The 25,253-nt window shown below is 39.1% G+C and overlaps 2 protein-coding genes across 2 annotated transcripts in view; one reads left to right on the top strand and one right to left on the bottom strand.

Annotated features, from left to right (window-relative positions):
- The window catches only part of SNX24 (sorting nexin 24), an 89,515-nt gene extending 74,293 nt beyond the window's left edge, over window positions 1-15,222 (top strand). Inside the window, exons 4-7 of the mRNA XM_066181383.1 lie at window positions 7,524-7,618; window positions 8,794-8,826; window positions 9,704-9,768; window positions 14,370-15,222. Of these exons, the coding sequence (XP_066037480.1) occupies window positions 7,524-7,618; window positions 8,794-8,826; window positions 9,704-9,768; window positions 14,370-14,440 (264 nt within the window). The 3' untranslated portion in view covers window positions 14,441-15,222. The remainder of the gene's footprint in view (window positions 1-7,523; window positions 7,619-8,793; window positions 8,827-9,703; window positions 9,769-14,369) is intronic.
- Window positions 15,223-16,721: 1,499 nt separating this feature from the next.
- On the bottom strand, window positions 16,722-25,116 carry PPIC (peptidylprolyl isomerase C). Its single transcript, XM_066182385.1, has 5 exons — window positions 25,006-25,116; window positions 20,807-20,920; window positions 20,250-20,343; window positions 18,418-18,602; window positions 16,722-17,341 (listed from the first exon to the last, which is right to left on the bottom strand). Exons 1-5 carry the CDS (start codon window positions 25,102-25,104, stop codon window positions 17,213-17,215), a joined length of 621 nt encoding a protein of 206 aa, XP_066038482.1. The 5' UTR covers window positions 25,105-25,116; the 3' UTR covers window positions 16,722-17,212.
- Between the last annotated feature and the right edge of the window lie 137 nt (window positions 25,117-25,253).

The raw sequence follows: 25,253 nt of genomic DNA on the forward strand, positions 1-25,253 counted from the left end.
GACAGGCTGGATTGATGGGCTGAGGCCAGCTGGATGAGGTTCAATAAGGCAAAGATCTGTGCCCTGCCCTTGGGTTGTAACAGCCCCCTGCACTGCTATAGGCTGGGATAGAGTGGCTGGAAAGCTGCACAGCAGAAAAGGACCTGGGGGTGCTGATTGACAATATCTGAACATGAACCAGCTGTGCCCAGGTGGCCAAGAAGGCCAAGGGCATCCTGGCTTGTGTCTACAATAGTGTAGCCAGCAGTACCACGGCAGGGATTGTGCCCCTGTACTGGGCACTGGTGCTGCCACACCTTGAATGCTGGATTCAGATCTGGGCCCTCAATTCAAGGACATTGAGGCACTGGAGCAAGTCCAGAGAAGGGCAGTGTAGCAGGGGAAGGGTCTGGAGCACCAGACCTGTGTCCTGTGGGGAACAGCTAAGGGAGCTGGAAGTGTTTTGCTTGGAGAAAATTTTTCTCAGGGGGTACCTTATCACTCTATACAACTACATGAAAGGAGGTTGTCACAGAATGGGGGTTGGTCTTCTCTTTCAGATAAGAAGTATCAGGATAAGAGGAAATGGCCTCTAGTTGGGCCAGGGGAGATTTGGATCAGGTGTGAGGGAAAATTCCTTCAAGGAACAGGTTGTCAAGTATTGGAACAAGCTGTCCAGGGAAGTAGTTGAGTCATCATCCCTGGGGTATTCAAAAGACATATAGATGTGGCACCTAGGGACTTGATTTAGTGTTGGATTCCACAGTGCTGGGTTAAGGGTTGGTCTTAAAGACCTTTTCCCATCTAAATAATTTTACAATTCTAAGGGTGGTCACACACCGAGTAGACGGGAATGCACACCAAACCCTCACATTTAGAGGAAGAAGTTTAGGACTTGCAAATTTGGAAAATCTAGAACTGACATTTCCACCTTAAAATAGACTATGTATTTATGATAGTATTTAGTTACCTGGTCAGATCTGTTGCAGGGCTTTTCTTCTTTTTCCCCTGCAACCTTCTCCCGGATGCACTAGGATCAGCATAGAAGGACGGCAGTACCTGACTGACAGAAAAGAAAAACCTATCAATTTTGAAATTTGCCAGGTGTTATAGTTTGCAGCTACATTTCTTCACTTCTTCTTCTCTTTCTTTTTCTTTTTTTTCTGTTTGTCTTAGTGGTCTCTTTCCTTGATGTTTCTCAAAACGTAGTTTATAGATAACAGGTGTCTCTGGTAGTAGACAGCAGAAACTTCCTGAACTGGGAAAACACATGCACTTCTGGTGACATAAATTGTGCTGTATGCAGTTCTTGTGGCTGGTTTTACCTAGACTGTTTTATGAGGAAATTCTGGCATTTAGCAGTGAATATGTTGGTCTCAGGGGTTGTGTAAGAGGACTCAGTTGCTGCCTGACTCAGGTAGGCATCCTGGTGCTCCATGACACTGCCTGTTGGGAGGGATTGGCAAGAAGGATTGGGAGAGGGCAGAGTAAATGAGGCACCTTGCTTCTCCTGAATGCTCAGTGGTTTTTTTACTACAGCATATTTGTATGTAGTTCCTTCGAGCTTTTAGAAAACAGTGCTGCAATTTACTGTGTATTGTAATTGTAAATATGGTTGTTTTTTTACAAGTCTTCTTAACCTGTACTCTTGAGAAGACTTTTCCAAACCTAACTACCTAATTTGTGTATCTTCCTAGAATGTGTATTTTCTGAATCTACTGATTTTTATATATCTATATCTATCTATCTGTCTTGTTATCTAAGGTATCCTGCACCTGTTTGTTATCACCACCACTATTCACATCGTCTTCATTACTTGTTAATTTTCCATGTTCCTAGTGGTCCGTTACTTCTGAAAAATGCTTCAATTTACACATTTTGGAATCAGCATCTAATTTTGTGTCTCTCATTAGTGGATGTATTAATTATTTGTATTACATTTTCTTGTTACTTATTTTTAAAAGCCTTTCTTGTTCCTGCTAAGTTTTTATAGTATCATTAACTTGGCCTGCCTTTCTTTTCCTTTCTGCCTGTTTCTTTTCCTTTTGCTCTGTTGATTTCTTCATTTCTCATCCAGCTTTGTCTTAACCTCCAGTCCTTTGAGCAGTGCATCAGGAAATTGTATTGACCACTTCCTTTCATTTGTATTTTTCAAAGGAACTGTTCTTGCACTTTGTTTCTAATCATTTAAGGACTAGTCTCCTCTTTCACTGAAGAGAAGTTCACTCTTGGCTCCCACTAAATAATGTTCCCAGTTTTCTGGGGAAAAAAATTCAATTTTTTATTTTTCAGATCAAATGGATTATATTTGTAGACTTAGCCACAAGTCTGCACTTAGTGGTTAAATATTAACTGGAACTGTAACTCAACTAGGTTTCTAATTAAAGTGCTCTCATCTTAAGACCTATGTGGTAGTATTTTTAATCAAAATGAGTAAACTGCCTTGCAGTGACATGAATTCCTGCATACGCGTTTGATGATGATCCAGTAGTCATTTAACCTATTGGTCTTCCCTTTCATCTAATTAATCCTTTGCATAGCTTGAGATTACTATGATAGATGGATTTGTCACTCATGAGATTCTGGGGGAGAGTTTTAAGCTCACAGGAAGTATCCTCCAGTCATGAGGTTCAGAGGTGCAATTCCCCTTTGTCCTTCTTTCTTTTAAACTCTTGTGACTTTACATTGTCTTTCAGATAATTCAGTTGGAACTTCTGGATCTTCATTGGATGTATCTTGGCTTATAATACCTTTAGGCAACATTTGTTCCCTTTCAAGTTTCACTGCATAGATGTCACTCTTATTGTTGACTTCCTTTTGATACACAGTGTGGGAGTGTTAACTAGCTGATGCTTCATATGTAACATCACTTCTGTGTTGTTGTACGTGTGTTTGCACACTTCTTGAAACTTTAAGCACATTTTTAAGCACATTTGATAAACACCTTCTGTTCTTACATATGTGTATACTTCTGGTAGTAATGAAAAGTGGAAATTATTTTTAGAATTAATCCTAGTTAATAACCTCTAACAAGCCTCACTGAAAAAGGGAGTGAGTTTCTTCATAGTTCTTCGCAATGGATACTATAAAACATGATTGTATCTGCTATTACTTTAAAAAAGTAAAGCTTAATCTTACAAGTCTGGTTCCTTTTTCTGCTTGGTTTTTAGCTATTGTGTTATTTTGATAACCTTTTTATCATTTCATGGGACTGTGTAAAGCAATTCAGGAAAAGCAGGTTAATAGAAGAGTATAGACTCTAAAATGTTCTAAAAGATGTGAATTTTGGTCCCAGTGGAGACTGACACTCCAGCCTACTTACTGTAGCTGGAATGTATTGATTTTCTTTTCCCCTATTTTAGCTGCACCACTGAATTAGGTATTGTGAAGCATCTTTCCCTGTGAAGAGAGGAAAAACAGTCATGAACTTTCTCACCCTAACAGTCCAGCCTTTCCAACTAAACCCGATAGAATGGAAAAGTCTGTAAGAACCCTGTAACTCAGCTCCCACTCTCTTTTCCCCCTTTCCAACACCTTTTCCAGTAACCTGAAAAAAGTGTGATAGAAAACTGTAAGAAATTGATTTTTAAATCTTTCTTCATTAAAACCAGCAATAATAATAATAATAATAATAATAATAATAATAATAATAATAATAATAGAAAATTATGCATTTCTGTGGCATGATCTCTGAAGGTTTGTGAAGTGGTCTTGTTTAGGTTTTCAGAAAGATGTTCAGTTACTGTTATAATTGGCTGATGAGTAGGTTTGGGCCTAACTAGAATGCCAGTGTTCGATTTCACAGTGTCCTCTGTGAAGATATGTCACCATTTACCCTGGCTTTAGTGACAATTTTCTAAAAAGGAAACTCATGGGAAATCATTATGCTGTTTATATGTCTCCCTTGTTGGAGAGCATTATCCTGTGATATTTTAGAACTGTTTTCCACTGCATGATGGCATCTAGCTAAGGTTAAGGCAGAACAAGTCCCTTTGCAATTTTGTGACTATATTTTACTTACTGAAGGAGAAAAGATAACCGACAATTAAGTATTTCAGATGTCACTGAAAGAACATATGCAACTAATCAATGACATCCTTAGGGAACATGATTTTATGAAACTGATAAGGTAGAAAAATTGGGGATTTTATGATTTGTCTTACATAATAATAATTGCACCCTTCCAATGAAAAAGACATTTCTGCTGATGTAAACATCAGACTTTCCCTTGTGTTTGTTGAGGGTTTTTCTCCTGAAGCACAGAGTAGTTCATTAAAATGTGACAGTAACAGATAAACACCCTTTACAATGTTCTAAGAAAATATGGCACTTTTAGTTCAAGTGAAATCAATGAGTTGAAAAATGTATTTCTGGAGTCACTTCCCAAATCACTTGCTAGAGGTTGTATTAGCTGGTTTAGTTTTGGGGGAAGAGGGGGTTTTATTTACTTTAGGAAGGAAATACACATCCTGGGTTTTTTTCCTTAAATTAGCCTACTTAGCACTCTGGGGCCCATATTTAAAACTCATTGCTATGATCTTGATAGACTTTGGATGCAACAAAAATTCAGACTACAAAGAAACTAAGTGCGAGTTTTTATTTCTTTGAAGGTATTTATCCTTCAGTTTCTGATGACAGAGCAAACGTTAGCTAGTCATGCTTACAAGCCAATATCATATATTCACTTGAACAAATGATGCAGTTGAGCATATTGCATCACAAATTATAGATAGTGGTTGAGAAACTTTACCTGCTGGTTCCTTTTCTGCACACCTATCATTTAAAAATCACCAGGTCTGCAAAATACGGATTTCTTACAAGTTTTCAGTGGTAAAAAAAATCTGTTGTGTTATGGGTTGTTCCAGGTAAATTAAGACAATTATATTAACATTTCTGATTTTAAGAGTATTTTTTATAAAACTTAAAAAGGAAGCTGTGAATGCTTAAATTTTTTTCTAGACATCCACTTTGGGTCACCACCAGAGTTAGGAAATGTGTTTAGACAGACACACCTAATCCATTGTGGCTGGTTGGTGCTTGTGAGGGTTTTGTTTTGATATTGGTTGGTTGGTTTGTGATTTGTGGGGGGGGGGGGGAGGTTGTGGTTGTTTTTTTTTTCTTTGGTTTGGTTTAGTTTTATTGTTGTTTTTGTTGTTATCAGGGGTTTTTTTTGTCCTTTCCTTTCGTTTTCACTGTGTATTTTAAATGGCAAGATTATCTCCTCACCCCTTGTTGAATCAAAGCCAATGAAGTCAAGCTAGAAAATAATTTGCCCCATTAGTATAATTACCTTGTAAACTTCAAATTTTTATTTTTAATGCTTAAAACTCCATGTCACATTACACTACATCACTTGAGAAATCTCCCTTTGGTCAATGCAGTCACTCCTTCCTTCATAAAATTCTGGAAATGACAAAATTCCCAATCAGCAGAGGTCGTGTACAAATACAGTACAATGCAAAATTGCCTTTGCTTCTCTGCAAATTCTATATTTTCAAGTTTAGTGATCACCAAAGCAGAGTTATTGACAGCTAACAAACTGCATGGCTTAACACACTAAAATGGATACTATTTGCTTACATCTTCTTGTGAAAGGTACTTGGTCAGGCCAGGATTAGCAGGGCTTGGGTTGACTTGATACATGTTGTGGGGAAAAAAACCCCAACAAAATAGAATGAGATATTAATCTCAAGTGAGTGGAAGTAAAAGCAAATAGGCTTTTAAGAGCTGTCAGTAGTTTTCCTTAATGAAACAGTGTATCCTTCTGTTCTTCCCTGCTCCATTCAGGAGCCCCAGCAGGCAGCTCAACTTTTAGAAAAAGATGTCGAGAGTTGTAAGTATGAAGCTGCTTATAAGCACTGATGCCCTTAAACATCTTTCTACAACTTTTTGCAGTTCCTCATTGCATATAGTTAGCAAGATGGTTTTATTTGAGCCAGTCATACACATTTTTATGCAATTCACACACCCTCTGAATATGCTCCACACCTTCTTTTGTGCATAACCTGAATGCAGAATGGGATAAATTTTGCAGTAGCAGAATGCTGATTTTGCAGAATGCAAATAAAGTGGCATTTTTTTAATGCAGCAACTTCATATAGAGATGAACTGAAAGGCTTAACACTTGCCGACATCTTGCACCTCTTGTCTGTTATATCCCTTAAAAACTAGAGCAGAAAAGTTCAAAAGCTGCATTTTTCCTTGTTCTTTTCTTTGAACATTTTAGGGATGACCTCAGCTGTTGAGAAAGTATAGCCTCTGAATCAGACTTGCAGATGTGACATAAATAAAATATCCAGTTCTTAAGTATCTTTGTTTTTAAATGCTTTCGAGTCCATTCACATCTTATGTAATTTTAACATTAAGCTGGTTTTCCTTACACAAATAACCAAACCATTTGCTATAAAACCTGCTATAAAATCTAGATGACTTCTAGATGTCTCTTCCAACCTTCCTTTTTTTTTTTTTTTTTTTTTTTTTTGGTGATCCTGCTATCCTCTACATACCATTGTGTCTCCCTTGTGATATTGTAATGTAAAAGAATACACATGCAGGAGTAAATTACCTCCTGAATGTAAGAGTAATGTGTCTTTCTATCATCAGACTTGCTTCTTTGTTTATTTCTTCTCTCACAGCGTGGGAAAGTGAACAGGATGAACATGGAAAAAGCTTTGCTTCTAGGAGTCAATTTAATTTTAAATCCAGTGAAGTTTCTTCCATTCATACATTCACTTCAGATCAGGCCTTTATGAAGGAAATCTCTTTAAGACAGCTTATGGCTTCCTTTTTCTTGTGAAGTACACGTTTTCAGAATGTATATCAGTATGAACAGTAAAGAAATAGAAATCTTTCAGGTGAGACATTGGTTGAATTTATGAACTGTTTTTCTTTGCCCTGTGAAAACTAAATCATCTCATCAAAGGAAGAAACAGAGGATGTAGTCTGGCCATTATGTGGCCATTGTATCATGGTTGAGGAAGAATGTGGCAAGTCTGGCCAGCAGCTGCGTGGTCAGAGTTTTGTCATTCGGAGCCATAGCGCAGATACACAGAGTTATGTTGTAAGCTGACCTGTCAAGCCAAGCAAGGAGTTTCCCTTGTTGTCATTTACCAAGACGTGCATTAATAAAACTGCACAAAGTGGAGGCTTCTTCTGCTCATATGCCAGATGGTAGTCTTCTGTAAGATGAACATGAAAGCACTGAGCTGAGGCTATTTTATTTTATATTTTAAATAAACAGAATTTTATTCACAAATGAGCATGCCAGTAACTTAGTTCCAGAATCAAACATCTCTGCTTGTGAGGCATGTAGGTTGGCACCAGTGATGGCAGGTGAAAAAGAACGTAGTAGCATAAGCTGAATGTATTTCTAAGTGATTCATCAAGAACTGTGTTTTCCTATCAAAATTAGGCATTCCAAAATAGGTGTAAAAAATGGAGACTTGAAAAATATTGGAAGAGAGAAATGTTTCAATAGCTTGAATGGAACTGCAATATCTAAAATATTTTTTAATTGTGGGTTTCTATTGTGCCTTTTTTTACAGACAGTAATTTTAGAAAATGAAGAGCTCCCCAAGATATTTCTTGATTTTCTGAATGTTCGTCATGTACCTACCTTGCCAAAAGCAGAAAGCTGTGGGTAAGCTCTCCATTACTGAAAAATATATGAGGCCAAAAGGCCCATATCCACTCAGTGCTGATGCAATTCCATTGACTTAAAATGGTCTTGCTGCCAACTCTAACACTGTAAAATAAATGGGCATTAGGTTCATGTTAAGTATGTTTATATATCCCAAAAAGATCGTAAAATAAATCCAGCATGTTCAAAGACAGAAGGGAAGTTTAATGTAATATTCTTGGAAAGCAGAGAGCTTAGATGAGAAAAATATTACTTTCTTGTGGATCATGAAGTATCTACTGAAATGTAAGATTTGTAAGCACTCATAAAATTGCATAGAAAGACTTTGTATGTGTTTTATGATCATAGTACCTGCACAAAATAGAAGCTTATTCCAGGATCATTTTATGATCTCACTCTGTGTGTTCAAAAATGAGGTTCTTTCACTATTCTGATGACAGCGACCTAATTGCCCATCCCCTGGGAAGGGTTCCTAACCAGAGTGGCAGAAGGCAATCTTAGTACGATGAGTGTAACGACTATGGAAATACCCAAGCCATTGTATCTGGAAGCTCTGTTACCATCTGCAGCTGTGAACTTTGTAGGGAGGATTTCTTTTGCTATATAAGATGATGTGGTTGATAGTGCAGAAGCATTACCAGAATGTGCTCCCCAGAAAGCCACGTAGCCATTTTCCATTTGGGGAAAACTCTTTGGATCTCAGTGGTGAGAAGGAAAGTTAACCTGTAGATAATTTTGAGGCACTCTTAGACTTGGAGGTCTCTATGGCCCAGGGCAGTGTCCAGAGTGATTCAGAAGCTATCAGGCTTGTAGTTTTCACTTGCAGTTAATGACATCAGCCAGTATCTTCAATGGAACTATACCCCAACAGATAGGTAGGTAGGTATGTAGACAGATAGATAGATAGGTAGATAGGTAGATAGATAGATAGATAGATAGATAGATAGATAGATAGATAGATAGATAGATGGAAATTAATCTGTTACAGTAAAATGCATGCTGTAATTTTCAAGTAGTGGTGGTTATAAAATGTTACAATCTCCCATGTATATTTCCTTATGTGGCATTATGTGGCCACTGACCAGAATCCCTTTGGTGATTCTTAAAGGATTTGGGGGTTTTAATTGTAAAATTAATTTTGTTGTAACCAAAGCTTCCTCTCACTTTACTTGCAGCTCTTTTGATGAAACAGAATCTGAAGAATCAAGGTGAGCATGGTTTCTACTCTTTGTAGGGCACCTGATTAATAAACTACTTAAATTATTGGTGTTTACTTTATTTGTTCCTTGCAGTTAACAAATTAGAAGTAGTTTAGCATTGAAATTAGATGTATTTGTTAAATATTACCATCAGCTGTGCTATATCTATCCATTTTTAGTGTGGCTTGAACATTGTTATGCTAGTGTTGAGAAATTCCTGAAGAAACTGACAGAATACTGACAGCTCCAAAATATATCTAGGAATGTATTTTTTTGTAGCAAGAAGATTTAGGGGAAGAAATTAAGAGGTCTGGGTTCTTCCCGATGCATTTAGAGCTTCATCTGCATCTGGTTGCACTACTTGGAATGTATATGTACAGAGCAGAGTGGAGAGGGCTGGGGAAGGTTGTCCGTGCCATGGCTGAGGGTGGGAGTCAGGCATGGGGAGCTTCCAAGGACTTCTCTCTATGGGTGGCGGGTACAGCAGCCTCTTTGGGGGCTGTAAGAACATGGTGACATTTTGAGTCTGCTTAGTGGCCTGGAGAGCCTGTAGACATGGAGCCTCCCTGTAGATGGTCTGGTAGCGTGCATGACACCATATGCCAGGGAGCAGAGCAGCATCAGGAGCTTTCAGAGCCAGCTGCAAGCCACTCCTCTTGGATGCAACCCCTTCACTCCAGCTTGATGTTGAGGGTTTCACTATAAGGCTGAGGAGCAGCGAGCTTTGCTTCCAGGAGATGGAGCCTGCCTTTCTGGGCAGTGCTGGTGTGTGGAACCGCACTGCTTGGCTCCTGCAGCTCAACCACCTCACTTTATCAAAGCTAGTTTGTAGAATAGTCTGTTTCCTGTCCCTTGATACTGACATCCCTGTTCTTGACCTTTCCAGCAAACTGTCCCACCAGCCTGTGCTGCTGTTCCTAAGGGATCCATATGTCTTGCCTAAAGCCAACGGTAATCAAACCTGCCATCTGTTAACAGCACTTCACTGATCTGATCCTGCACTGCATAAACCACATTATTAATACCAGCCTAGTCAAATGACACTGGTCCAAAATCTAATAACCTGCCAATAAAACAATAGTTCTTGTGTAAAAAAAAACATTAAAACACTAAGTGGGATGGGTGATTTGTAAAAGGGTGGAATTTTCTCCCCCAGCTGTTCTCTCAGGCAAACCTACTGAGAATTCAAATCAAAAGATGAAGAACACTGCTTTTCTTTTCTTGTTGTTGACCCTTTGGCAGTTTTGCCTGAAGGATGTGAACTTGGAGGCCTAGTCCTTTTTAAATGCTTTTTCCCTAAACACCAGTCGATTTACTGCAAGCATGTTTGTATTTCCATTTGGATTACTATTATTTCTTATCATTTATAACCTCTGGAGCTCTTTATGGGGGGGGAAAATCACTTAAAGTGTAAGTGATTTTCACAGGACATTTACATTAGACTTACGTGTTTCAACAGAATGTTTGAAATTGTTATAAACTCTTCTTTTTAATATAAAAAGTTCTTTGAATTAAGAATTCAGAGATTTACCCTGTCTTAAATTAAATGTGTGCAGGGAAAAAAGTACTGTTTTCAGAGTGTGGTCATCTTGGCTTTGTCATTTTACTTGTTTGACCTTGTTGTTTCTACTAAATATTTTATTAAGAAATGTAATAAATAAAATGTAATTCTCTTCAGAAAAGAATTTTCTCCCTGAACAGCACATAGATTCTCTTTTAATGTGGCATTTTGTTTCATTTTACAAAATACTGTGTAGAAATCAGATTCTCACACTGCCTTGAAATTCATTAAGTTTTTAAGAATAAATTTAGGAAAGAACACTTTTTTGCTTTTCCTAGACAATGGAATGTACTTCCTTGAGATTTTTCTCAGGATGTTTATAAATACTTGATGGGAGGGCATAAGGAAAACAAAGCCAATCTCTTCAGTGCTGCCCAGTGATAGGACTAGAACATTAGGAACATAAGGAACATTTTCCCAAGCCTGGACACAGGTTGCCCAGAGTGGTGTTGGGTCTCCACTCTTGAAGACACTCAGAAGCTGCCTGGCCATGGTCCTGGGTGACTGCCTGCAGGTGGCTCCTGCTTGAACAGGGATTTGGACCAGATCACCTCCAGTTGTCTCCCAGCTGCAGCTTTTCTGTGGTTCTGTTGTTTTTGCAAGCTGTTTATCAAAACCATAGGGACAAGCTCATGCATTTTGAGAGGGTTAAGTAGTCTCTCTTGCAGGCAGTGTCCACACTAGCTAGTAGTGGGGCCAAACACTATTGACCCTATGAAGTCTTACTGAACTCTAGCATGCAACTAGAGTGAAACACAGACAACAGACATCTAATGAGATTCAGGGCCACATCAGAAGACATATTACAAGGTTGTTTAGCTTTTATTTTGACTTAGCACTAGTCTGATCTCTCAGACTGAATGTTCATTTGAGGCTGAAGTGTAAATCACAAAATTGATGAACCAAAGCACAGCAAGGGGAGGAGGTCACTGCACGGGGTCATGTCTGTCCCAACTGACAACAGTAATGAAGAATCAGCCACAGAGTAACCTCTGTTTAAAATTTGGTCCAGATGCTGCCTATACTAATACTTAGAATGAGTCACATTGCATGTCTTAAGCTTAGTGTTTAATGTTCCTCCTGTGTACTTGATTCCTCAAGAGCCTAGTGTAAATTACAAACATCACGTAACTCATATCCATTATCCATTCTGAAGAGGGAAAATGGATTTCATATACAGTTATCCCAAAAAACTGAGATGGTGCTTAGTATTTCCAGCCCACATGTAACATTTTGCTGTAAGACTTCCAAGATTCTGCAGTTCTGTCATGGTATTTATCTCCCTTCCATAATGTGTACTCTGAGTAAGGGTAAGCTTCCTTTTTGTGAAATCATTAGGAACTTCCCAGTGAATTTTGTAACTGTTCTTTTAAGTAATGCAAAAAGGCCTTAAGATAAAGGCCTCTTCTAAGGAGTAACATGTTTAAATATTGAGTAGGCCTCATTAATGACATCTGAAACAAAGGACATTTCAGACTTTTGCCAAGGCATTTTTCTGGCCTTGATCCACAGTATTTAGAATTTTATATATTCTTTGTATTTGAAAACCCTAAAACATCAAATACACTGCAAGTCATTCTATAACTTAATGAATTAAAACACAAATTAGAATGTGAGTTGTGGTTTAAAAAAGGAAGAAGAAAACAAAGTCCTGAGTCTAGAGGCTCTACTAGTTGACTTAAGTCTAGTTATAAAGAAACAGTTTTTACACAACTGCCATTGCCTTTAATTCTTCTTTGTTTTTAGTTTGCAGCACAGAGAAAATATAGATGAGCTTTCTAAAATTTTCCCTCTCAGATCAGTTCTTACTTTCATAGACTCTGATTCATTTGTAAAAACAGCCAAGGTTGTTCAACCTGTGACCAAAAGTAAGTGTCCATTAACAAATAAGTATTTGTTGTATGTTTTCTTTGAAGAAGGTGAATTTCAATCAGAAGTCTTTCCTGGATGCAGGAATGCCTGTGTTAATGTATTTCAATAAATAGGAAATAGTGTGAGTTTCAAACAAAATAAATAACTATTTCTGGAATACAATACTCGAAGAACATTTTTACCCTGTCATTGCACTGTTACTTGTCTTTAAAAAGTACAATCTTGCCAGTATTCCAGTGACTGGGCTTTAAACACTGTTGAGTTGCAAGACAATTTTTCCAGAAATAAGATGCACAGTTACAAACCTCACTGATTTTCAGATTCCCTTTTTCATGATGCATCTGAGTGCCCAAGTGCACGTTACTTTTTGTGTAAGGGTAGTAAACAAAAAGTAATGTTCTCAAGAAAAATAAAGGAAAAAACTAATATGCTTCAGATTGGAGGTGGCACCTTCGAAGCTAAAAAAATGGGATCTTATATTTACTGCCACTTGTTTGAAAATTGTTCTGATGATTCTTTAAGCCATGCAAATATCACAAATCTGCAAGACTGTGCTTTTTTGTGTTTATACTTCAGTTATATATATATACATATATATTAGTTGTATTTAACTTAAATTGATATGCTTCATTTAAGCAGAAAATGCTCACATTAAATCTAATGTTGTGAGGTTGCATCATTTTGAAAATCAATCCTTATTTTCCTATATATACTGTATGTTATAGAAGAACCAATAAAAATTGTTTTCTGGAACTGCATCATTTAATCTAGAAGGAAAGCATCAGATCACCTTTAAAAGTGCATTTTTGATAACATTAATGAAAACTGCATATGGTTATTCTGCCAGGGTAATTTGGGACAGATAAGCTTACAGGATTTGAGCAAACATTATTGGATTCAAAATATTAGCAAGTAATTTGTAATTAAGACTTACTATGAGAAGCTGGGTAGAATCATGCATGTATTGTTTACAGTGGAGGTTACAGTTCATGAAAACATCCTAAAATACCTCTGTTCATAACACCTGTAATATTCTGAAATCACTTTATTAATAACAATGAAATAACACATTTGAGACAATAAGGATCGTTTTTATAGGGTCCAAATCTACTTTTGCTCAGTATTTTCACTTCCAAAATTATTTCTGTGAAAGTATTAGGGACAAACCCCAATTCCCACCCACATTAGATAATCTAATTTATCAAGTACTAATGATTTTTATAGAAGTTGCATCTTCCCTTTGTGAATATCCTGTAGGCTGATAGTTGAAGGTTTGACTAGTGTTTCTGCATCAGAAACAGTCTGTTCTTAGCAAGAAGTCCACTTCTAGTATACTAACAATTTTAAGGTTGTAAGATGTGATCAGAAATTCTTAGTTTTAATGCCTGGCGATTTAAATAGACCTTTCATTAAAATCTCAGGTGTTGGTGCATTTCAAAAATCTTTTCAATTCAACAGTGTACATACATCCAGTGTACATGGATCTATTACTGTGTTCTACCAGGCAATTTTTTCATGCCAAATAGAAGATGAAAATTAACTGGCAGTTTCTTCTGCATCTATGACAAAAAAGTAGTGGTACTGTAGGATGACATTTTGTAACATGTGACTTTTTATGTTGATTGGACAACCTGAAAATTTCTTGCCTCAAATAATCATCTTTGTACAGGCATCCTCAAGCCTTCTCAGTCTAAACATTGCTGTAAACCACAATACAAAAAACAGCTTTGAAGTATTCCCAGTAGTAATCTTGAAATTTCTTCAAGTATATTGAGATTTTGTTAGAAACTGAATTGCCAGTGTAATCCATCTTCCTTGTGAGAAAAGATTCAGATAAAGAACTGGAGCCTAGCAGCATTAAGTATTAGAACATCCCATTAAATCAATAAGCTAGAAGTCTGGCAGCGCTTTCATGCAATGCCCAGTGCTATCCTAAAGTGGCTTTAGTGCTGAAACAGCATTACTAATGCCACATCCCCAACATGGATAAACAGTTGAGTGATGCAGTAACCCAAAGTAAATGAAGCCTTACCTAGTTAAGTTTCACAAAAACATTTGTATTGTAGTGACATGGATAAGAAAGTAAGTTTCTTTCTTTTTTTTTTCCTTTTTTTTTCAGATGACTTTCCAAATGTAGTTATAGACGGCATTCTACATGGAATATTTTATCCTCATTTACTGCCCAGGTAGAAGTAATACAAGGCAAGAAGAAGCTGAAGCAAGTCTCTGAGTCATGGTTAATAGAATTAACAGGAGTAAAATTCTGTGACGTGAAAATTATATTCAGAAGCAAGAGGCACAACCTCAGTTTAAGTCCAAGCATTAAGTCTTTTTAAATTCAATCACTGTCATTACAGTTGCTGCTTTTAAAAAAAGATATGGAAACAACAGTATTGAAGTTATTTATAACTTCTATATATTGACATGCTCTATTTAACACTAAATGTTCTAAGTCATACACTGAATTATGCTAACCTTTGAAAAGTTTTAGTAATTATTTGTATAATTTCTATTAAAGCAAACACTAAACCATTTTGCACCAGGATTTTTCCCAGCACATTACCCATTGCCTGCACTGGATGGATTAAAAGTGCTGAAGAGTGTGTGCGCAGACTTGGAAACATGCTTTCACATTCTGAAACACATAACACTCTCTAAGGAAATTTTCTAGATTCCAGTTGAAGTTATTTTACTTACCAGGAGCTTTTATGTGGCTTTTACACATCTCCATTCAGTTATGACATTTAATCTGTGTTTGTTTACTCTCTACATCAACTTGCTGACTGTATTCCATATATTAACATTTTATAAGTCACAGAACATACAACTCTGTGGTAAACTAAAGCAAGAATATTATTAAGATTATGATCAAATTAAAACTGATACATATACATCCATGTTCAGATTTAACTGGAAATTTGTATGTGTGATACTGGCATTACAAAATAAATTACTAAGACATGAATGTATCACTTCAGTGGGTTTTTTGTGCTTTTCTATTGAAATTTTTCTGAGATTCTGTCATCTGAGATGGGTCTCACAGATGTCTCCCCATGAAGCGTGAGAAAATACCTGTGTGTCTGCTCATTCAAAGCTCTTAGCTTAGCTGAACATGGTAGCCTTACAAAACTGTATGTCTTGGTGAAAAAATAAAATTAGTGTAATGGAACACAGAGTAAGTCACTGGGCCCATCAGCAGAAGGGAGTGTTACACAAAAGCAGCAATGGCAAAGCTAGACACAAATGTAAGTCTGATCCTGGTGACACATGGGTTGCCTGCTCTAACTACTAAATGTGTTTGGAAGCTTTTAAGAGAGAGTGGAAAGCTGGGACTTTGATAAAAGGTAGGCCTGTGACTGCTGCACTTGTTCAGGTAGTATAACTTTATGAGGTCTGTAGGCTGAGCCTCCAGGATAGATTTCAACTACTGGCAGAAAGCTGGTTGGGCAAGGAAGTCTCGGGCATTCTCACTCCTGCTTGTTAACCTTGCTCCCAGAGCTGCTTTTCAGAGAATTTTACTTTCAACAGCTAGTAGAAAGAAGAGTGATTAGGGGTAAAATGGAAATCTGCACTAGGCGAATTTAGAGACCCTTTCCAAATTCTCCTCCAGTTCTGTTTGCAGAGGACAGTAATCATTTCACAGGTCTCTAAAAAGAAGTGTCAGTATTTACCTTCAGAAGACCCCAGAGCTGTGGATGAAGAACAGCAGGAGCATCCTCTAACTGCAAATGACATGCCAGGAGAACCTAGAGTAAATCCCTGCCCACAGCTTTTTCCTGTTTCCTTGTGAGTGGAATGCCAGTAGGTACCTACAAGCTCTGTGTTGTAGCAGTCTCTTCTACCCTGTATCCCTTCAGCTCTGGATACCTTACACGGGCTCCAGGACACCCTGCAGGAATCTAATCACTACAGAGAGGAGTGTTGTGCTGCCCACTGGACAGGTGGATGAGTTCTTCATCAGATCTTGGCACTGCCTCTTCTGTATTGAGTCCTAAAAAAGTCAACTCAAAAGGAAAAAAATCCACGTATCTGCCCTCTGGAGTTCTGTAAGAACTTAACACAGGTGTCTCTTAAGTGTTACCCTACACTGACCTTCTCTGAAAGCTACCAGTTGTCAGCTTAAGAGTTATTTATGAAGCATCACAAAAAGTGAACCTAAAGTTTTCAAACTTACAGCAAAACTTAAAGAAAAAGCATTTGAGCTTTACAATAAGTAACATCAGTTAAGTGTTACAAAATTCATCATGCTGAAAAACAAGGATTCTTCTGTTTTAATCAGTTTCTGATAATCTTATTGAATAATAGACAGAAAAGCTGCTTGTTCTTGATCACAGAATGGTATCTGAATACTGTGGTTCTCTGAAAGACAGTAGGGACTTTTATCTGACACAAGATCAGGAAAATTTACCATCTCTGCTCTAACCTTACAACCTTATCTACTGAAAAGCAAACCCCCCTTTTTTGTGAAATCAGTTGAAGTGAGAAAAAAATCTTGGGGGTGGAGAAAAAATGCTCTCAAGTATTTATTTAAAATCAAAGTTTATTTATTCAAAACACTTCTATATTTTACTTTTTTTTTTTTACATTTTTAAATATGCTGGTAGTGTTACAGTAAATATTTTCAGTTGAAAAGACAAAAACAAATATTGCTAAAGTTTCCAAACAGAACAAAATTACTCTATTTTAAACCTTGAAAAACCAGAATTACTGCCATAATTTTTCATTAAAGACTTTTTCTGCAAGATAGAGAATTTGGTGGGAAATGTCTTGAATTTCAAGGAATGGCAGCTCCAGCAAGTTGTTATAGAAATAGTCATATCTTTTCTGTATTTGGCAAATGATAAGTATTGCCTAAATGTAACTTCTTATGTTTTGAAGAGAAAACTCTGGATCATTGAGACTGGTCAAAAACTGGCATTAAAGAAGTGATTTAAGTTTTACTTTTCATTCTGACTATTGGTCTCACCAGTCACCAACTTCAACTACAAATGGTTCTTTTACAGCTATTTTGCCACTGTTCACAATCACACAGTCTTGAAGGGGCCGATCGTGTCCATCTGTCTGCTGGAGTTCTATCGAGTGCACCACAGACTGTCAAACACAAAAAGAACAAACAGAAAGGTTCAGTTTAGCCAAAGAAACTCCAGTGGCTGAAGTCTGGTGCCACGGAAACAATGAAATGCACCTAACATCACTGCTTATTAACCAGCTAGTAAAACAAAGACCTTTACCCTGTCAACTTCCCACATCCTTTTTTTTTTTTTCCACATTAGCAGTTGTGCCACTCTGTAAATCACACAGTTCACAGAAGCACAGGGAAGGCTGCTTGCCCTCCTAGAAAATCTTTCAGCCAACAAAAAGATTTTGAAGGGGCAATGAAAATGTACATTCAGCTGATTAAGCTGGCACAAACAGGATTCTGTCTGTGGCCTGTGAGCAAAAAATGAATCAAGAGATCAAAAAAGGCAAGCATTATTATTTTTCTAATTGTACAGCATAACTGTACTTGTAACTGCTTTTACCTTTAGCATGTAACACACACACACAGGTTTTTAGTTTGGCACCATGCCAGTATTTTTAAAGGACAAAATTAATTTAGGCATATTGACAACTTGGTTTGGATATTCATCCATTTATATGACTAAACTGAAACTTAAGTCTAAATAGCTTCTCAAAAATTTACAGCTACTACTGTAGATCATGAAAATGGAATTCAGTATGAATATGGGAGTGAGAGGCAAGTATTCTGATGAAGTTTTCAAACTCCTCAAAGTCCATCCAGCAGCTCAAGCCTTCCCCAATAATTTAAAACCACATTAAAAAGGAATAATTTGTAAGGAAAACCAGACATATAAAAGTATAATCACTTGAAAATAATTTTTTTTTTTTGCTTAAAATTCTATTTGGCCTCTCATCAGTATGTGTTTGCATGCTTTACACTCACCTGCTTCTAAAAACCCATAACAGCGAAAGTGTTACCTATAACTAGCATGTGCTACAAAATTTGATTTTAGCCTGAAGAAAAGAATTATTTCATGGTTAACAGTGTTACTGAAAGGAGGAGCTGAATTTTCTTCAAAGTTCTTTGTAATCTGCAAAGGTGTACTATGGTAACAGGGATATAATGGGGCACAATTTGTCCAGATCAACCATCATTTTAAACTTACCATTCCATCAAGGACTTTGCCAAATACTACATGTTTTCCATCTAACCAGGAAGGCTTTGTCACACTGATGAAGAATTGGGATCCGTTGGTGTCCGGGCCAGAATTAGCCATGCTAACCCATCCAATTCCATAGTGTTTCAGCTTGAAGTTCTCATCAGGAAATCTTTCTCCATAGATGCTTCTTCCTATGACAATAAAATAAGAAAGCAAACTTAGAAAAAAAATCAAACAGAAGCACCTTTTTGTTCAAAAATGGGAAAAACAAAATATGAATTCAGGACTTGAAGATTCATTGTTTGAGTAAACACAGCAGCATCAATGTTCAACCATCAGCAACTCCATAACTAAAATCATTTTGCGTGTAAAGGTAAGCTAAACCACTACACATAAGGAGGGAATAGTTAAAGCTGATAATGTTTTATCCTTCGAATTTAAGCAAGCTGAATTACCTTCCAAGGTCTGGTTTACAGACACCACTGAACAATAGTATAGTTCATCCTGCTGAGCAAATTAAAGTGCATACTTATGGCCACTAACAAAAACGCTGCCATGTTTTGTGACAATTTCAGTATTTATACCTTTCCCTTATGCCAAGAAATTGCTTTAGGCATGTTTAGAAACATATGAAGACCAAATGGAAGCCAGACTAAAATATTTGGCGTGGATGTGTACAACCATGACATAAAGATTCTGATGTTTCTAAAACAGTCCAGAGAGAAAACACATCAGTCATGGTTAAAACCACCATCACTCTGAAAAGAGAAGGCTGTCTGTCTCACTCTTTACTTGTGCAGTGCCTAGCACAATGAGGACACTGTTCCCAACACCACCAGATGCTATCCCAATAAACATCAGCAGGCAAATAAATGATGCCTACCTTTAATGCTAAAACTATGTCTTTGGTATTACGGTCTTCGCCATTGTTCGCTGCTAGGAAAAAAGGAATGTGTTTTCCGTTCTATCCCAGCAGGGAAATCACTAACAGTTCATGCAGACAGTTCAAATCATAGCATGTGAAGAACGTGCATGTAAAGGAAGAGAAGAAATCCGCAGCCAGAGTGAGTGCAGTGCAAGAGATGCTGCGATGGCATTGTCCCCGAGTGGACTGAACAGTTCTTCTGGGGCAAGAAGTGATACACACAGCCAGGACTCACAGCACCAGCAAGTTTATGGTTTCAGTTGTAGTAAGAGAAAAACGGGGAGAGAGCATGGCCCTCATCTTCTAATTTCTTTCTCCCTGTTATGAAATTCCGTCTCATACCACATTTCAGAGGTTCCTCAGAACAGGCTGAGCTGAGGGCAGAGAGGACAGCCCCCTCCTTTGCTACCTGCCTTCCCTCTATGTGCTTTCACTGTTCCATCACGGGTTAGCCTTCTGCTGGATGACTTGAATAGGTTCACCTATACATGCAATCAGTGAGTGCCTCAGGGAAGGAGCGCTGTCACAAAGCCAGAGCAGGGGAATGGTGGAGACATCCATCTTTTGGAGACCATAAGTTGTAGGAGCAGCTCAGCTGGTCACGTGGCTCCAGCCCAGCACGCAAAGCCATGCTTCTTGAATGAGGACAAGTCACAGACAGAAAAGAGCTATCTGCAAAAATTGAGGACAAAGGAAGAGCTACTCATACTTATAAATCAGATAATCCAAATAGCTGCAGCTTAGGCTACAAGACACTTGGAAAAGTACTAGATGGTCTAAAACAAATGTGGGCTGGTTTGATGTTTTTTCATTTATCTGAGCAGAAACCATGAAGGAATATGCTGGTTTGCCCATACTTTCAGCAGACATTTGAACAAAGAAAACGGAACCTGGAAGATACTAAGTATGTTACCTCCTGATCCATCTCCAGCTGTAAAGTCACCTCCTTGAATCATGAAGTCTTTGATTACACGATGAAATTTACTTCCTTTGTATCCATATCCTCTCTAAGAAAATGAAATAATTCTTTAAATTAATATAACATCCAGTTCTATACACAATCATATGGAAATACACAAGTTGTGAATGGATAGATTTCACAGAATATACCACCAAGGGATATAAACTGTAAAGAAACACATTAAACTAAAGTGCAGGTAAACACAGGTGGACTGCAATGCCACACAGAAGGTATTATTCAGGTGATCAAAGCCCTTGTCTTTATTTGACTGATATCTGACCACAGTAACTCCACATACTAGATCTGCAAGGCAGGGAGAGATTGAGGTGCTCATACCCAGCACCTCGTAATTACATCTTGTGAAACAAGGACCTGAGAAAACACATACTAGTGCACATCCTTGTGCACAGGCTCCAGTGAATGAAGATCAACAACTCTAACAGCATTAAACAAACACTGCCTTCCCAAGCCAAACTTGAGTACACAGTGGAAGAAAACCGCAAACGTACTTCTCCGGTTGCCAACACAATGAAATTCTCCACGGTCTTCGGGACAACTTTTCCAAACAATCCAATTACAATTCTGCCAACGTCTTTGTCTCCAATCTTCACATCAAAGAACACCTGAATATTTTTGTGAACAAAAGTGATATAGATGTGAGTACAACAAACAGCCAAGCTTTTCAAAGAGTAAGGTGGTAAGAAATTACTTCTGGCTGGTCTGTATTAATATTATCCTGCAATTCCTAAGGGTGCTGTTTCAGAGAAATCCTTTCAGAGCCACAAAAATCAGGTTATGCAGAAAACTGTTTGAAAACTGGTGACTGTATATTTTGACTCTTACTGCTTTTAACGGCTCAGTGGGACTGCTGTATAGTGGGACTGAAGATAGTGTTCAAGAACATTTTTCCCAGACACATAAGTCTTTAGAGCTGAATGGAAAAAATAAAATAAAAGTAAGGAAGAACAACATGCTATTCCCATATGGAGGAAAATAACAAGGAACTACAGTAATGACAATCCCCACAAATGACAGTTTGCTATCCACTCATAATCTTCACTGTTCTAGGCATCAGTACATATACACAAAAGCCTAAACTCCATTGAACTGACAAACAGTGGGAAGAAAATTCTATGGTTCAAGCAAGCAGTCGCCTTCCTAAACATGAATTCAAACCCAGCAGAGAAACAACCAGGCCAGATTATTCAGCTGATTGCCTAAAAGCTTCAATGTATATATGGTTAAAAAGCAACTTCAAAAAGACAAATTAGTTACTAAGACATTTTAATGTAGTTCAGAATCTATGAATACATATTTGAACATGCAAAAATGTTCCGATAATTACTGAAAATAGGAACAGCTGTCAGGAAATGAGGCATTTTGAAGTTCTGAAAAAGTTACATAAAGGCTATTACAACTTCTAGGAAACAGCAATGTGTATTCCTATGATGTGGTATTTGCTGTTCCTTGTGGAACTCAACCAAGTATTACTTGTCTGTAATGCTAAAACATTAGTCCAAAAATGATAATAAATGACCACAGTCTCTCCAATGTGAATGCCTCTTTCACGCTCTCCTACTAAACATTTCTACCACTTCTTGAACTTCCATGTGGTTTTGACTGTTGAACTTTTGGCTAACACTATAAAAGCGCTATAAAGGAAATAAAATTCTTTTTGATACACCTCATTCATTTCCTTGGCACTGAATAACATGCTATTTAGATGTGTGGCTCCCGAAGTATTAACAGCACACTTTCACTAGCATTTTAACACTTTTATAAACGAATCTCTCTGAATTGTGCTGCCAGGGTTATCTAGGTGAGGAATATTGCCTTCCTATCTTTTCTAAACCCACTGCCTGTCTATTTTGCCTGGAAATGTTCTAGTAGGACTGCTTGAAATACATAGGCATATGTAAGTAACAAGACCAAGGCTACCAAGCAATCACCTGACAGAGCAGGAACATCATACACTTTGTTGACAGCACAGAGAGACAAGTTCATCATAGGCTGTAAGCCTAGCACGGCGACAAGGCTTCATGCATGGCACTGCTGCTTGCCTAAGCAGGAGACTCAGTACTCCTAAAAATGTGTCTCTGCATATTTTTGGCCACAAAATCAAGTATGGAAATATTTAGTAGCCTTAGACACTATTTCTGCATAGAAAAGCCATGTTCTCATGAGTGTATTTCCACAGGTTCTCTGGAAAATTCAGTAAGCACGTAGACACTCATGAGCTGGTCAATACAGCACTTTTAAATCTCAAAAAACATCTGGCCAAATTCTTCACCAAAAACTCTGAAAGAAAACAAATATTGTAAATTTTCAGTCTTAATATTTTTATAAATGTTTAATCATATTTGCAATCTGAACTTAAGTATTTGAAAACTGAAATGAAAAAAGAACACACCAGTAAGAGTGGGTGGTTCTCATAAAAATATTCATACATAATTTACACAAGATGGTGTATATCTAATTGAAAAAATGGACAAGAGCATTCAATTATTCAGGGAAATTAAAGATGATATTGAAAGGAAGATCTCACCATTCTTAGAGATCAGGTAATGTAATACCCTCATAAATGCAAAAATACTGTACATGGTGTAGAGCCACAACAAGGGGGCCAAAATACATCTGAAATCATCCTGAGCAACTGCTCAGGATGTGAAAGGTTTGGCTTTGGGCTGGTGTGTAGGAAATAGATTTGTAGAGAATTTTTAAAACTTGACAGTGAAGGTCAGATACTTGTGAAGGTCAGAGAAGGAAAACAAATACTAGAAATAATTAAATGAATGCAGAAAAGAGATGGGTATAGCTACATCTGTACTGTGAGTTCACACCTGAGTGCTGCATGTAATTCTGGCTTCTCTATCACAGAATGATAAAACCAACCTAAAAAAATGGAGGAAAACAGGCAGAACAGATGCTCAACAGGTATGGAATACCTTTTATATGAAGAAAAGTTACAGAAAACTACTTAAACTGGATGAGAAAAAACTGGTTTGATTTGAGGAGCTTTGTAAAGTTACCACTGCCTAGGACATGGGAAATTGCAATGCAATTCTTTATGTGCCACAACGATCAGAAAAGGGCATAAAATTATAGCCCAGGCATAAGGAATGAAGAAGTACTTTATGTATAATTAAATCAGAATATACTGCCAGATTATTTGCAGGTCAAATTTACCCCCCTCCCCCCCCCCAAAAAAAATTGAGTCTGGTCTAGAAGTCCATGGCAATGAAACTGTAAGCAGCTGCAGACAACAGTGGCAATGAACTACAGAGACAAAGGCACAGTCCAGGCCTTCGGATGCTAAAGCCATGGTAGAGGAAGCAGTTCTTCCCCTGCCCTTGCCTGTCACACTTTCATGAATCTATGTGTCCTTCCCAGCATGGACACACTCTCTCCTGACCGCAAGTGGAAAGACACTTGGGGACTGAACATGGAATTCCTGCTTTATCCAAAGCTGGACTAAACACCTCACCTCCTGAACCAAACAAACATATTTTGAAAAGCGATAGTGGTGTGCTGCAGTAACTAGGTGTATCCCTATTCCGCTGAGAGGCCCCAAAGCCCACAAGCCCATCTCCTGGGCAGTGCCGCTGCAATGGCCACATGTCCCACTGGCGCACAGCCCATCCATCATGCCTGCCCAGGAGCCTAGCAGCACTGAGCCTCACGGATCCTGGCCTGGCAGCACCTCGCAGGTGCCAGGTACACCTCCTCTGGGGCCAACAAAGCGACTGCTCTGAGTACCAAGAGCTTCAAACAATGACAGAATGGGTCACAGTAGAAAGGACACAGCGAGTCATCTGGCCCAACCTCCTCACTCAAGTAGTGGCCCACTCTGGGCCATCACATAACAGAGAACTGTGTCCAGATGGTTCTTGAACATCTCCTGTGAGACTCCATAGCCTCTCTGGGCAATCTGTTCCAGTGCTCAGTCACCAGCACAGTAAAGTTTTTCCTCATATTCAGGTGGAACTTCTTGTGCATTAGCTTGTCACCACCGAGCAGAGCCTGGTCCATCCTCTTGGCACCCTCCCCTCACATACTCCTAGACCTTGGTAAGGTCCTTTCTCAGTCGTTCCTTCTCCAGGCTGAACAGGCCCAGCTCTCCCAGCCGTCCCAAGGGAGATACTCCACTCCCCTGATCAGCTTTGTGGCCTTCCGCTGGATCCTCTCCAGGAGTTTCAGCAGAGAGGGCAGAGGTGAATGAACAAAACCCACAGCACAGACGAACCCCAGCGCAGTTAAACCCCCCCCCTGCTCGGGGCAGCCTGGCAGCACCAGCAGCCCCAGACTGCCCGGGCAGCAGCAGAGGCCGCAGCAGCGCCGCAGGGGTGAGGAATTTAGAAGTTTCCACTTTTGCAAGACAGAGGGAGGCATCGCTGGCCCGAACTCTGCGGTGTGCCAGTGCCTACAGAAAGGCGGCATGTCCAAAGGGGTGAAAACCAAGTGAGTAACCAACCAACCAAAACAACGCTAATAAAACAGTGAAGTTCTGGCGTTTGGCCAAGCCCGCCCCGAGCCCTCCGTGCCCGGGATGCGGCGCGGGGCTGATTGTGGGAGCGCGGCAGGGCAGAGACCGGCAAGATCCCCCGGCACCGCCGCCACCGCCGCGGGACATCCCCACCCGGGCCCCGCCCGACCCGTCCCGAGGCTTCCCGGCGGCGGAGACGCCGCCCTGACCGCGGCCGAGAGTCACCTTGGCTGTCACGCTGGGTCCCCTCCTCTTGAAGGCCTCGGCGGCCGGGGCCAGGACGCACAGACAGGCCACGGCGCCGAGCAGCGCCCCGCGGGCCATGGCGCTGACCGAGCCCTGCGGCGCCTGCGCTGGGGAAGGGCGGCTCCTCCCGCGGCGGGGCGGGGGGCTCCGGGGAGCGGGCGCCCGCCCCAGGGAGCGGTCATCAGTCTCGGGGAGAGGCCTCCAGTGCCGGGGAGAGGGCAGCCATG

Source organism: Chamaea fasciata, unplaced genomic scaffold (assembly GCF_029207755.1).
Source record: "Chamaea fasciata isolate MVZ Bird 193981 ecotype frontalis unplaced genomic scaffold, bChaFas1.0.hap1 SCAF_4, whole genome shotgun sequence".
NCBI classification, from domain to species: domain Eukaryota; kingdom Metazoa; phylum Chordata; class Aves; order Passeriformes; family Sylviidae; genus Chamaea; species Chamaea fasciata.

Coding starts and splice junctions, on each gene's coding strand:
- PPIC (XM_066182385.1), bottom strand. CDS start 25,104: ATGGCCCGCGGGGCGCTGCTCGGCGCCGTGGCCTGTCTGTGCGTCCTG. Junction 20,344..20,806: donor TTGTGTTGGCAACCGGAGAA/GTACGTTTGCGG, acceptor TCATTTTCTTAG/AGAGGATATGGATACAAAGG. Junction 18,603..20,249: donor AGCTGGAGATGGATCAGGAG/GTAACATACTTA, acceptor TTATTGTCATAG/GAAGAAGCATCTATGGAGAA.